This window comes from Pelodiscus sinensis, chromosome 11, assembly GCF_052426305.1.
Source record: "Pelodiscus sinensis isolate ZL-2025 chromosome 11, ASM5242630v1, whole genome shotgun sequence".
NCBI lineage: Eukaryota > Metazoa > Chordata > Testudines > Trionychidae > Pelodiscus > Pelodiscus sinensis.
Window position 1 is genome coordinate 17,633,131 of NC_143062.1, and position 12,760 is coordinate 17,645,890.

General features: G+C 44.1%; 1 protein-coding gene across 1 annotated transcript in view; it reads left to right on the forward strand.

Moving 5' to 3' along the window:
• The first annotated feature begins 3,855 nt into the window (after nt 1–3,855).
• POLA2 (DNA polymerase alpha 2, accessory subunit) overlaps nt 3,856–12,760 on the forward strand; it is a 49,893-nt gene continuing 40,988 nt past the window's right edge. Inside the window, exons 1-6 of the mRNA XM_075939137.2 lie at nt 3,856–4,027; nt 4,577–4,704; nt 6,312–6,397; nt 9,625–9,682; nt 9,898–10,004; nt 11,194–11,387. Of these exons, the coding sequence (XP_075795252.1) occupies nt 3,943–4,027; nt 4,577–4,704; nt 6,312–6,397; nt 9,625–9,682; nt 9,898–10,004; nt 11,194–11,387 (658 nt within the window). The 5' untranslated portion in view covers nt 3,856–3,942. The remainder of the gene's footprint in view (nt 4,028–4,576; nt 4,705–6,311; nt 6,398–9,624; nt 9,683–9,897; nt 10,005–11,193; nt 11,388–12,760) is intronic.

The window sequence follows — 12,760 nt, forward strand, 5'->3', positions numbered from 1 at the left end:
TCAAAGGGGCAGTGCCATAAAGCTGATTCTGGGCTCTGCTCGCACTGCCCCTTTGAAACATAGGGTTGGTGTTTCAAAGGGCCAGTGCTGCACAGAGCCCAGGGTCAGCTGGGGACTCCAGCTGATCCCAGGCTGGTACTGCGGCTGCCCCTTTGAAATGCTCTGGGGGCAGCTCTGGAAGCTTTGCTCCTTCCCCTCCAGTTTTGAAACAGAAACAGGGCCCCTACATTGATCGCAGGTGTTAACGTGTGTTAACTGACAGCCCTAATCTAAAAAGAACCTTAAATGTGTTACCTAGATTTTTCTGTTCCATCACCCTTTCCAGAACAATTTGCTTTGGAAAAGCTATGGTAAAAAGATGGGTCTTATATTTCAGGCTGAAGATGGCAAGATTTGTAGTTATTCTTTTAGTCTCAGAGACTTCCACAGCTATGGGCTGGACCCAAGAATCTGCTGTTTCCAACCCGTCTAATCTCACTCTTTAGTTATTTGTTTAATTATTCCTGTGGATCATAGCTACCCTGAGAGGACCAGCCACATTACCTGAGACTGCAATGAAAATCAATCCCAAGACCTTAAACATAACCCAACATTGAATCAAAAATAATTAATGTAATTTAATGTAAAGAAAGCTTGTTCAATACTGAAATACAAGCCTGTCTGGTTGTAGTCCTAAGATCCACTTACAGGGTATGTCTAGACTAGATGGCTCTGTCACTAGAGCCATGTAGTTTAGTTTACTAGACATACCCAAATGAAGCGGCAATTTAAATAATCGCCACTTCATTTAAATTAAAATGGCTGCCGCACTGAGCCGATCAGCTGTTTGTCAGCTCAGCGCGCTAGTCTGCACGCTCCGCGGTCAACATGAAAGGCATTTGTCGATTACCCCGTTATACCTCATGGGATGAGGTTTACCGGGGCAGTCGACAAATGCCTTTTATGTCTTGATCCACAGCAAGACAGCTGCACTGTAAAATCCCTTGAGCCGCATTTAACAAAACTACTCCTATTAGAAGTTCATGAGATGCTACCACAATATATATAAATAAATAAATAGGTCTGTCAACTGATTAAAAAAAAATCACAGTTAATTGTGCGATTAAAAAATTAATCATGATTAATAGCGTGATTAATTGCACTGTAAAACAGTAATAAGAATACTATATTTAAATAATTTTGGATGTTTTCTACATCTTCTAATATATTGATTTCAATTAACACAATACAAAGTGTATAGTGCTCACTTTATATTTATTTTATTACAAAACATTTACACTAAAAAAAACCTTCAGTTCACCTCACTGAAGTATTGTAGTGCAAATTCTATCACGAAAGCTGAACTTAAATTCTTCTATATAGTCAATATATTTGTGTCCTATTCAAAAGAGTCCTTTTTTAGCTCAGCCCCAGCTACTGGCGGCACAGGGCCAGAGAGGGTTAGACTCTGCCATGGGCAGTGCAGAGTTCGGGGGGGCTCAGCCCCCAACTGCAGGTGACACAGGACTCAGGGGTGGGGGTCAGCCTCCAAGCTCAGGAGAGGAGTCAGACCTGACCATGGGCAGTGCAGAGTTCTGGAGAGGGGACTCAGCCCCAGAATCAGATGTTCATGGAGGGTCAGTCCTAACCCCAGGATGGTTTGAGTGACCCCTGCCCGGGGGTGGCAGGGACAGCTTGGGCAAGCCCCAACCCAGGCTGTTTTATTTTAAAAAATATGGTCACTTGGAAGGGAAGAGGGACGGATGTCAGGGTCTTTTTTACTTCTTTTGTTTATTTCTCAGTTGGAGTTGGGACGTCTTCAGTTTTTTTCCTCCTTTCTGGCTGCTTGGTTTTTCTGTGTGCCTTCTGGTGGCAGTTTGCATTACTGCGCCTTACTAGAGACGTAATGGAGAGGTAGCCGTGTTAGTCTGATCTTGCTAAAACAAAAGGAAAAACTATGTAGCACTTTAAAGACTACCAAGATTGTTTAATTGGTGATGAGCTTTCGTGGTCCAGACCCACTTCCTCAGATCATATTCTGGAAGAGAATTGGCATGACTATACCAAAGGAATACAATGAAAAAAGTGAACACATTATTAAACTGACTAATCAGATTTAGTACAGAAGGTGGGGTGAGAGAGAGGGAGGAAATACCTATCTGTGAGTCAATGAATGACTAATTGGGTGAAAAGTGGGGAAGCTATCTTTGTAATGGGTAAGGTAATTAGCATATTTGTTAAGGTCCATTCGTAAAGAGTCAAATTTAAGCATGAATGAAAGTTCTGAAGTTTCTCACTGTAATCTGGTGTTAAAGTCTCTTTAAAGTAAGAACAAAAAACAGGACTATGTAGTACTTTAAAGACTAACAAGATGGTTTATTAGGTGATGAGCTTTCGTGGGCCAGACCCACTTCCTCAGATGTAAGTAAGATGCATGTAGTAAGGTCGTTAAGACTATGTCCAGGTAGATTGAAATGAAAACCAACTGGTTTTTCCTTGTGAAGATGTCTGATTTGTGGGCATTAATTCTTTGGCAAAGTGTCTGAGAAGTCTGTCCAATATACATAGCAGAAGGACACTGTTGGCACATGATGGCATAAATTATATTTCATCCAGAACTTTCATTCATGCTTAAATTTGACACTTTACAAATGGACCTTAACAAAGATGCTAATTACCTTACCCATTACAAAGATAGTGGTAAGCGCCTCATGGCCAGAACCTGCACCTCATATCACTTCCTGCACCCTAACTCCCTGCCCCAGGTTAGAACCCCCTCCTACACCACTGCCCTCATTCTTCCAGCCCCCCACCACTCTACACCAGACTGGAGCTCTCTCCTGTATCCAAATTCCCTCCTAGATCTTGCACCACTTTCATTAATATAGTAGAAATGTGTGGCCTATGACAGCTTACTAAAACTAATGGGTTGTGTCTAGACTGGCAAGTTTTTCTGCAAAAGCAGGTGCTTTTGTGGAAAAACTTGCCAGCTGTCTACACTGGCTGCTTGAATTTCTGCAAGAACACTGACTTCCTACTGTCTGAAATTAGTGCTTCTTGGGGAAATACTATGCTGCTCCCATTCGGGCAAAAGTCCTTTTGCGCAAAGCTTTTGTACAAAAGGGCCAGTGTAGACAGCTCAAATTTGTTTTGCGCAAAAAAGCCTTGATTGCGAAAATGGCGATCGGGGCTTTTTTGCAGAAAAGCGCATCTAGATTGGTACGGATGCTTTTCTGCCAAAAGTGCTTTTGCAGAAAAGCGCCTGTGCCAATCTAGACGCTCTTTCCCGCAAATGCTTTTAATGGAAAACTTTTCCGTTAAAAGCATTTGTGGAAAACCATGCCAGTTTAGACGTGGCCATGGAGTGCTTCTCCTGTGAAAATTATTGCCTACCCCTCCTCTAAAAGGAAGGAGAGACATTGGTTGCTGAAGTGGCAGTTTTAAGATTTCTGAGCAAGGAAACTGCTAGCTCTTAGTTTATATTGTGTTCAGGAAAACAACTTGCTGTATATTTTTTGTAACTATACAAGATTACAGTGTCCCTCCAACCCCACCCAGGACCCTCCCTCTGCCCTCAGCAGGGCTCGCTCTGGCACTACCACGGGTCCGCGCGAGCCCAGTACTCTTACTCTTACCTCCCCCGCCCCCGTCAGGAGGCTGACACCAAACCTTCCCACAAGCTGAAAAAGAAGGAACAGCCCCGCCTCCTCCTACTCCCATAGGCTAGTCGGATGTGTAGCCACGCCCCTCAACGATGGTTTCAGCCAAAATGGACGCGGCAGCTGAGCCGTGGCCACGCCTCCTTTTCCCTATTCGCTGCTCAGCGGCAGACAGCCACGCCCAGTCGGAATAGGACCCGCCCCTTCGGCTGCTAGCGGCCGTAAAGTAGTGAAGTGTCGTGAAGGTGGCGGGCTTTTCGCTTGCTCTGCCTCGGCAGCCGGCGGCGGAGGGAGGTGGCGGCCAATGGGGTCGGTCCGTGTCGAGGAGCTGCTGGAGGAGCTCAGGGTCTTCGGGGTGGGCTACGAAGAGGAGGAGGTGCCCGAAAAACGTGAGGGGGCCGGCACGTGCCAGGAGGGGTGGGGGCGAGAGCGGGGCCTGAGGGAGGACTGGGGACGGGGCGGGGTCTGGAGCCGGTCCCGGTGCAGCAGGGGCTGTGGGGAGCGGGGAGAGCAGCAGGGGGTGGGTCACGAGCTGTGGGGCGGCGGCAGGTGGGGCACATTGAAATCGTGGCCGGGACAGGATAGTGAAGAGCAGTTTTCTCTTTGCGCACCACTTCCTTCTGCCCGGAATGTCACTTGTTGCTCCAGTTCACCTCTCCAGCGTTGGGGGCACTAGTGTTTGGGGCTAGATGCTGTTTGTAGCACGCATCCCCCGCTGATAAAGTTGTGTTGCTCTGGCTCAGAGGCTGCGGGGGAGGGAGAAAACAAAATGCCCCTTTTGTGAGGTTTGAAAATAATGTGAAACAACTAGGATTTGACTCCCTAATCTATCCTTCGCAGTGCTAAACCGCTGTTGTGATGTTTGTCTGTTTAAACGAGCGTGGATAGCGGCGAATCTATCAGTTATTCAGCTCCATAAAATATCTTTCCTTTTGCAGTGGTTGAACTATGCACGACACACAGACTGGCACAGAGTGACTTGGCTAATGAGTTAGTTGCCTTCGCTACAACTAAAGAAGATGGGTCGCTTCTCACTGTAGAGTTCCTGAATGTCTTCGAACATGAAGTAAGGATGATATTTAGTAAAGAGCTAACAGAGGGTTGGAAGGAGGTGTAGTTGTTATGTATAAAAGGTCATCATTTTTAAGAACTTATTGCTAGCACATTGTAATTACCAAAGTGCAACACTCTGGTGTAGATGAGGCAAGTTGTACTTCATTATATTACCAGCAGGTCAACTTGAAACCTAGCTGGGCATTTAACCTATCCTGTGTCTGCAGGCATAGCTGAAGTACAACTTGCCTTATATATGGTGCAGTTTTAGAAATTACTGGCTAAAAATGCTAAAAATATTATCATAATAAGACAAATTTACTGAGAATGAAACTAATTTAACAAACCCCTTGCAGTAAATATCAGAGTAATTGAGTACTGTGTTTTGGATTCTTGTTGCTCTGAAGCTCTTTTTTTTTTTTTTTTTTTTTGTATTATAGCAGAGATGGGGAACCTTTTTTGGGCCCAGGGCCACTGACTCTCAGAAAAATCAGATGAGAGTTGGTGTGTCTGGGGGGGTGGGAGGGTTCAAGAGTGAGTTGGGGGTTTGTGGGTCTGGGAGGGTGGTAGGTTTCAGGAGCAAAGTGAGGGTATGGGGCTTAGGCAGGAGGCTGGATGCTTACCTGATGCAGCTTCCCAGGGACACACGTGGCTCTGTGTCCCCTGCTGCTCCCAGGCACTGCTCCCTGCTGCTTCTATTGGCCATGATGGGCGGGGGAGAGGGGATGAACCTCCAGGCAGCACTTTGGTGTGCTGCCATTTCCCCAGCCCTAGGGAGGGGGAGTGGCAGCACATTGAGCTGCTTCCTCCACCCCCCAGGCAGAGCCCATGGGTAGGATCCATCTCTGGTTTGTCTGCCTCCAGCCTGCAAGACTTGGATCTCCATCCTCATTCCCTTTTCAGGCCCCACTATCGCTCCAGCTGCCTCCCCCTAGCCTGCACCTCCAATGTCTGCCTCCTTCCCTGCTGGCACATTTTTTGGACACCTCCTCTTTATAGCCTACCCCAAAGACTTGAAATCTTCTAGCTGCTCCCTCGGGCTGTAGTACCACCTCGAGGTCCCAGATGAGAATTGTAGTCCTATTGTATTGTTGTGTGTGTATGTATGAAAGTCACTGCTCTGTAAAAGCAAATATCTAAACAGACAATAGCCAAGAAGTGGGCAAAAAGGAAAGTTAATATTTTTGAGATACTCCATTATTTTTAAAGTGGGATAGGAAACCGCTTCATAGCTTGATAATGGATCTTTGGATATTATATTGGTCCCTGCCTATGCTATATTTTTAGCAGACTATAGACACCCGAGCACACTTTAAAATCCCAAATTGAATTTGAAATTTAATTTTTTTAATTAAATTTTTCAACAGATTTTGAGGGCATGAGCACAAAGCTGGGAATTTCCATGTTCTACTTGTAACTTTGATGCTTTTTCTCTCTGTAATCTAGAGGGACATTTCATCTGTCCAGGCCTAAGTTTCTCCCTCTGTAAAATGGTGAGAATGATTAATACTTAGGGTTGGATTAATTGGTTTACATCTATGAAGACTTTTAAAGAGGTGAAGTTCTATATAATTAGGTATTGTGTACAGCTTTAAGTAGTCATGGATTTTCATTCCTCAGGTCCTCAATAAAAAAGTTAATAAGGTTAATCAAAAAAAGGATAATAGATACTCTGGAATCAAGAATATCAACACCATTCAGGAACTGTATCCTTCTCTGCTATTTGTTTAATGTCAGGATTTCTAACTGAAAGTAAGTCCTTTTTAGCTTTTTCTTGTTTCGGTCTGTACTTTGCTGTTGTACATCATAGCTTACAATTAATTAATAACATGTAAACTATTGCTCAAGAGAGGAATGATGATTCAATGGTAAAGGTGCTAACCTGGAACTCTGGAGACTGGTTACATTACCTGCTATGCTTCAGCTGTTCTTTGTTTCCTTAGGCAAGTCACTTAGGGCTCATCTAGACTACGTGGAAGATTCGAAAAAGGATATGCAAATTCAGTGGGAATTTGCATATCTTCCAATCTCACTTTTGAAAATGGAGCTTTATGCAGTTTTTCAAAGAAAAAGGGGGGGGGAGTCGCCAAAAAAACCACGTCTTGATTACTTTCGCTTTCGAAAACTCCGCTTTTGAAAGTGAGATCGAAAGAAGGCACTTTGGCATAGTCTAGATGAGACCTTAGTTTCACTGTGCCTTATTTCTCTATCAATAAATTGAGGAAAATAGCACTACCCTACCTCATGGGGGGTATGTCACATTAAAGATTGTGAGAGTCTCATACTATGATGATTAGGCATGTACCGGGCAGCTGTTTAAATTGATAACTGATAAGCATGAACTTATCAGGTACCCAGACGGTTACAGGTGGCTCCCGCCAGCGGCTGCCCCACACTGCTGCCTCTGTACCAGAACGTGGGGCAGCAGCTGGCTCCCTGAGAGCAGGGTGGCAGGCAGGAACCCGTACACGTGGGAAGATGGCTTAAAAGCTGGCTTTTGGTATACGTACTGGCTCTGTATGTAACTGCTGAAGCTTTCAGTGGTTGAACAGTTAGCCAATTACATGTATTTTAATATCCCTAATGATGATGGGAACCATATAAGTACCTAAGACAGGTAGTCAAGTTTTTCTAGTAAGGGTTTTTTTAATATTAACGTTTTCCTGATGTTGTAGAATAAGTTGTTACTGGTCTTTGAAAAACTGACTCTTTAGCACTAATTATACTTGGCTCCTCTGTGCTTGATGCTGTACAAAACAGAAAAATACCCCAAAGAGCCTACAGTGTTAATTTCAGATAACATACATTATATAGGGACAAAAACTACATAGACAACATCAGTTGGAAGTCTTCTGTGGTTGTTATGGCAGAACTAGATTTTTGAGAAGGTGTCTCCATGCATAAAAGAAGGATTGGAGAAAGCTATTAACTTTGTTTGGAAAATGCATTCCTTTAGTGTAATGTTTCTTATCAATACCTTAAGTTGCTCTCAGAATTCCACACTTCTCAGCAACTTCAGGCACCCTAGGATAGTTCCTATTGGAATCAATCAAGACTGAATTTTTAGTGCTTAGTAAAAATCTAGCGACCTCAGTTTTAGAAGGTCAATGGCCCTCTAAAAATATTTTTATCTTTATAATGTCTTTGTTTTTAAGCACTTCAACTGAATTTTTTGGGACAGATTCTCCATTGCACTAGTATAAATTGGGGATGTCAACATGTAGTGGACTACGCGATTAACCAATAAGCCTGGGTTTATTGGTTAATCCTAACGACTACACTTATTTCCCCCCCCCCCCCCCCCCGCTGCCTCTGATATAGAAGCAGCAAAGGGGGGAGGCAGGAGCTGGTGCCTGTGTAGAGGTGGCTTTTAAGCTGGCTTCCCCTGAGCACTGGTTCCTGTGAAGGTGCCTTCCCTCTCCCTTTCTCACTATATCAGAGGCAGCAGTGTGGAGTGGCAGGGGGCTCCCTGGGAGTGGAGCTGGGAGCTCACTGGCTGACAGCCCCACCCCAGGGACTATCATATAATCGTGTAACTGCTAAACTTTTTCATGCTGTTACACGATTGTCTAACATCCCTAATGTAAATGGTTGCATGTGTGTTAGGGATGTTAAATAATGGTTAATTGAATAGTCGAGTAACCTCATGAATTGTTAACAGTTATTCCAGTGTTTCTCAACTTTTTTTTATAAAGTACTCCTTTAAAAAAAAACAAAAAACAAAAAAAAAAAGTACCCCCAGTACCTACAGTTTTCAGACCCACAACAATTTTTTTCTACTGTTGCAACACATTTGTTTAAACAACTTAATTGTAGCTGGGCGAGCAATGAAATTTTTGGGTGTAAGAAGTACAAAAATAATAAAGTGCTATAAAACTTAAAACAAAAAATCAGATTTCTCCACATTTCAGTTCTGTTGATCTACCCCCAGACTTCTCTTGCATACCCCTAAGGGTACTCGTATCATTGGTTGAGAAACACAGGGTTATTCAACTATTCTATAGTCCCCTGGGGGTGGGGCCAGCAGCCAGTGCGCTCTGGCCCCTCTTCTGAGGAGCCCCCTGCCACTCCATGCTGCTGCCTTTTTATACAGTGAGGTGGGGAGAGGGAAGGCAGCTTCACAGGATCCAGTGCTCATGGGAAGCCAGCTTAAAAGCCATCTTCACACAGGCACCGGCTCCCTCCCCCCCACAGGGGCAGATGACCGTTTTGCGGGGCCCCGGGCAGCATAACTCCGCGGGGCCCCCCCTTTGCCACAGCGCATGCGCGGGGCTTTTTTAAGAGCGGGGCCCGGGGCAGTTGCCCCCGTTCACCCTGCCCTATATCCGCCCCTGCGTCTTACAGAGGCAGCAAAGAGGGGAGAAATGCATGTAGTTAAGATTAACCAATAAGCTCAGGCTTATTGGTTAATCGTGTAGTCCACTACACATTGACATCCCTAATTTACACTAGTGCAATGGAGAATCTGTCCTTGTGGACTGGCTTCCTGTTGCCCCATGAAGCTGCCTCTGATAGAGGTGGCAGTGCAGGATGGCAGCAGCTCCTGTCCGAGATGGTGCGGGGGAGAGCTGTGCTCCTGGTGTGAGCTGGGCTGCCTGTCCACCTGGCTCCTAATGCACTTTAAATGCAGAGCCGCACTGGGGCTTCCGGACCCGGTGCAAGACAGGACTGAGCTGGGCTGCTGGCCAGCCTCCTAAAAAATTTACTGGCAGGGGTGGGGGGAATTCATGTAGTTTATAGCATTAACTATAAGCTTTTGCTAATTGGTTACTTGACTATACTATTATATCCCTAATATGTGTAGGGCAAAATTCTTCCAAGACAGAACTGTAGAGGTTTGCAAATGACTGAATAAGGTGCAGGGCAGCAAATGATCAAGCCCTATATTTCTGTAGACGCTCCTTTGTTCTCTTCCATGACTTGTGTGTGTTAGCATTGATGCAGATGAGGAAGAGGAGGATATCTTAGATGCCTACACAACACCGTCAAAAGTAAGTGTATATTGTTCTGTATGTTTCTGTTCAATAAAGAAGGCCACTGGTCTTCAGTCTTCTCTGAGATGTTAGCAGCTAGATGGAATTTTAAGGCGTTGGGGCATACATGAAAATGTTATTGTTTGTTCGCTATTTCATTTGTCTTAACAAACAAAGATTTATTCTCCTAGCTGATGTGAGCATAGTTTTCTTTCTTTGCATGTGTATTGTAGGGCTCTCAGAAACGGAACGTAACAACACCAGAGACTCCACGGTCTAAAAGGACTTTATCCACCCGTAGCCCCTACTTGCTTTTCTCTCCAAACAGTTTCTCACCAAGGTATGGTACTACTGCTTTCCCAAATGAGTTGGCATTACTAGCAGCTCCCTGAATCTTCTTCACATTAACATTGAGTGGGGTTTAAATTGTGATTTAACTTCTAGATTCAAAGTCTCAAGATATTTTAAACAAGAAAGTGAATTTCCTCTTGTATAAGCCAGGAAATACCCTTTAGGAGTTACCTCCATGTATGGCATCATTATTAGATCAGAGTATCCAGTTCTGTTGTCCACATTCACCCAAGATTTTGAAAAATTGGGAAGGGTTTAAAAAAAGCCACAATAATTATTTAAGATCTGAAAAGCATGCCTTACTGTAAGAAAATTTAATTTCAGTCTCTTTATTTTATCTAAGACTCATGGTTACATTCCTCAAGTATGTACACGGGGAAGAGATTTTTGTATAGCATGGCACTCTTTAATTTAGCAGGACAAGACATAAGGAAATTTCCTTGCTGAAAATGGAAGTTAAACAAATTCAGGCTAGAAAACAGTGGAAATTTTCATCAGTGAAGTTACGGTAATTAATTATTGTAACAATTTAGCTGTGGATGTGGTGGATTCTCCATCACTTGAAATCCTTAAATCCAAACTAGATATTTTTTCTAACAGGTGTGCTGTAGCTCGAGCATAATGTGTGGATCTGATGCAAAAATTATTGGATGAAGTTCTCTAGCTGCTGCTATACAGGAGGTCCTATAAGATGATAATGATGGTACCTCTGAGCATTTAAAATCCATGAATCTTTCCATCTCTTGCCTTCACAACCCTACTGATGGTGAACTCAGATTTTTAGTAACTATGCAGTGACATTTAGAAGCTTCATCTGAGATTGGAACCCTGTTGTGATAGGCACTCTACAAATACAGTGAGAGAATCTCTGCCCCCAAAGAGCTAATTAGACATTACAGATGGAGGCTCAGAGAAATAGGAGCAAAGTCCTGTCCCTGCTCACAGAGTAGCTAATCTGATGATACTCGAGTTTTAACCTCCTAAGTCAAGGAGCAGATCTGTCTGTTTTAACCAGCTGCCACATTCTGCCGCAGAGGTGGCTGCATTTCCAAGGCAGAACTAGTCTCTAACAAATCCATGTTACAGAAGGCTTAGTCTAACTTGTACTGGATTTGCTGCTTTTAAGGTCCGCTGTAACATCGTTATTTTGCACCATTCCTTTTCTTCCCTCTATGCAGTGCTACTCCCTCCCAGAAGTATGGCTCTCGGAGCAACCGAGGTGAGGTGGTAACTTCGTTCGGCTCTGTGCAGGGCACCTCCTGGAGTGGAAAAGGAGGCCACAGATCAAGTGTGAAGCTTTTTGGTCCACCAGAACAGTTGCTCACCAAGAGTTACAAATTCATGTTCCAAAAGTTTCGTGACATCCGGGAAGGTAGCTTAAAAAACCTTTTTTTTTGTTTGTTTGTTTGTAAAACCTCTAATAACTCATGGTGTCTTATACTTTGGCTCTTAACATCTCTACTAACTGGGGAAGCCAAAAGCTTCTTCCCAATGAAAACTTTGTGTTCTGGTGAAGGTTGGGAAGGCTGCTGTGAGCCCATCCAGTCCCCTCCTGGCTCCCTGTCAGTTTCTAATGCCAGTTAGAGGTCTGGGTCCTAATTTTCAAAGCAATTAATATAGCAACACCCGTCTGCCCCCACTACATCAAAGAGCAAATTTTGGTCTGCGAACCACTAGCAGCTGTTCTCCTCTGGGGCACAAAGCACAGGATGAAGGATCAGTAAGAGCTGGGGATAGTACATTTTTGGACCTGAAAGTCAGGTCAATAATTTAATGAGAGGTGAGCAGTTTGGGCTGCCCCTATAAATAGGAAAGCCCATACTGGTTCAGGCCAAAAAGAGCAGATATTGGACAATAGTGGGCAGTGCTAGATGCTTTTTATGGAAGCTGCAAGAAGCTTGAGGTGGCCAGTTTATGGAATAATCAGCCTAGAGGGGAAGAGTGGAAGTTGGCACAAGCTTTGAAGCAAGCTGGGTTATTTCCTTCACCCCTCCCCCAAACCCACTCTGCTTCAATCTTCTTTAATAGAACTGTGGATAATCTTACTGATATAAATGCTGAATCTTATTAAATTCTTGGTACTGTACTATCTTATAGCTGTACATTCCACTGCATTTTTATGTGTATGTTGGCAGCAAAGGAAGATTTTTTTTTTTTCCTTCTCAGTTTTAAATTGGCTTCCTTCCAGTTTCATTGACTGCCCCGTTGCTTTTGTCTGTCATGAAAGAGGAGCACCCCCATGAACATTTTCTATATTGTTCAACATGTTCATATGGAATGATCCGGGTACTTCATACTATTCAAAGATAGTTACAGTAAGCAATGAAGTTTGCCTTTCCTGATCTCAGGAAGTAGCTCTCCATTCATATAGCGGTTACCTTGCTGCTTAGGCACAGTACTTTCTTCTGCTTAAGAGATGGTACCAGACATTGGTGATTGCTTGTGTATATGGTAATAGAGGCGTTAACAAAATTACACAAGACAGTAGAAGAAGGTCTGAGCCTGGGATGTGGGAGACTTGGTTCTGTTCCCTTCTCTGCCATGAACTTCTTGTGTGCTACTAGGTAGGGGATGTGAAAGTGTAACTGTTTACACGGTTAACCGATGAGCCTGGGCACATTGGTTAACCTTCATGGTTACACGCACGCTCCTAGTGTGTGTGGGGAGCCAGCTTAAAAGCCAGGTCCCTGAGTGTACCAGCTTCCAGGGAGCCGCCGCTCCCCTAGTGTAACCCAGGGTGGCAAA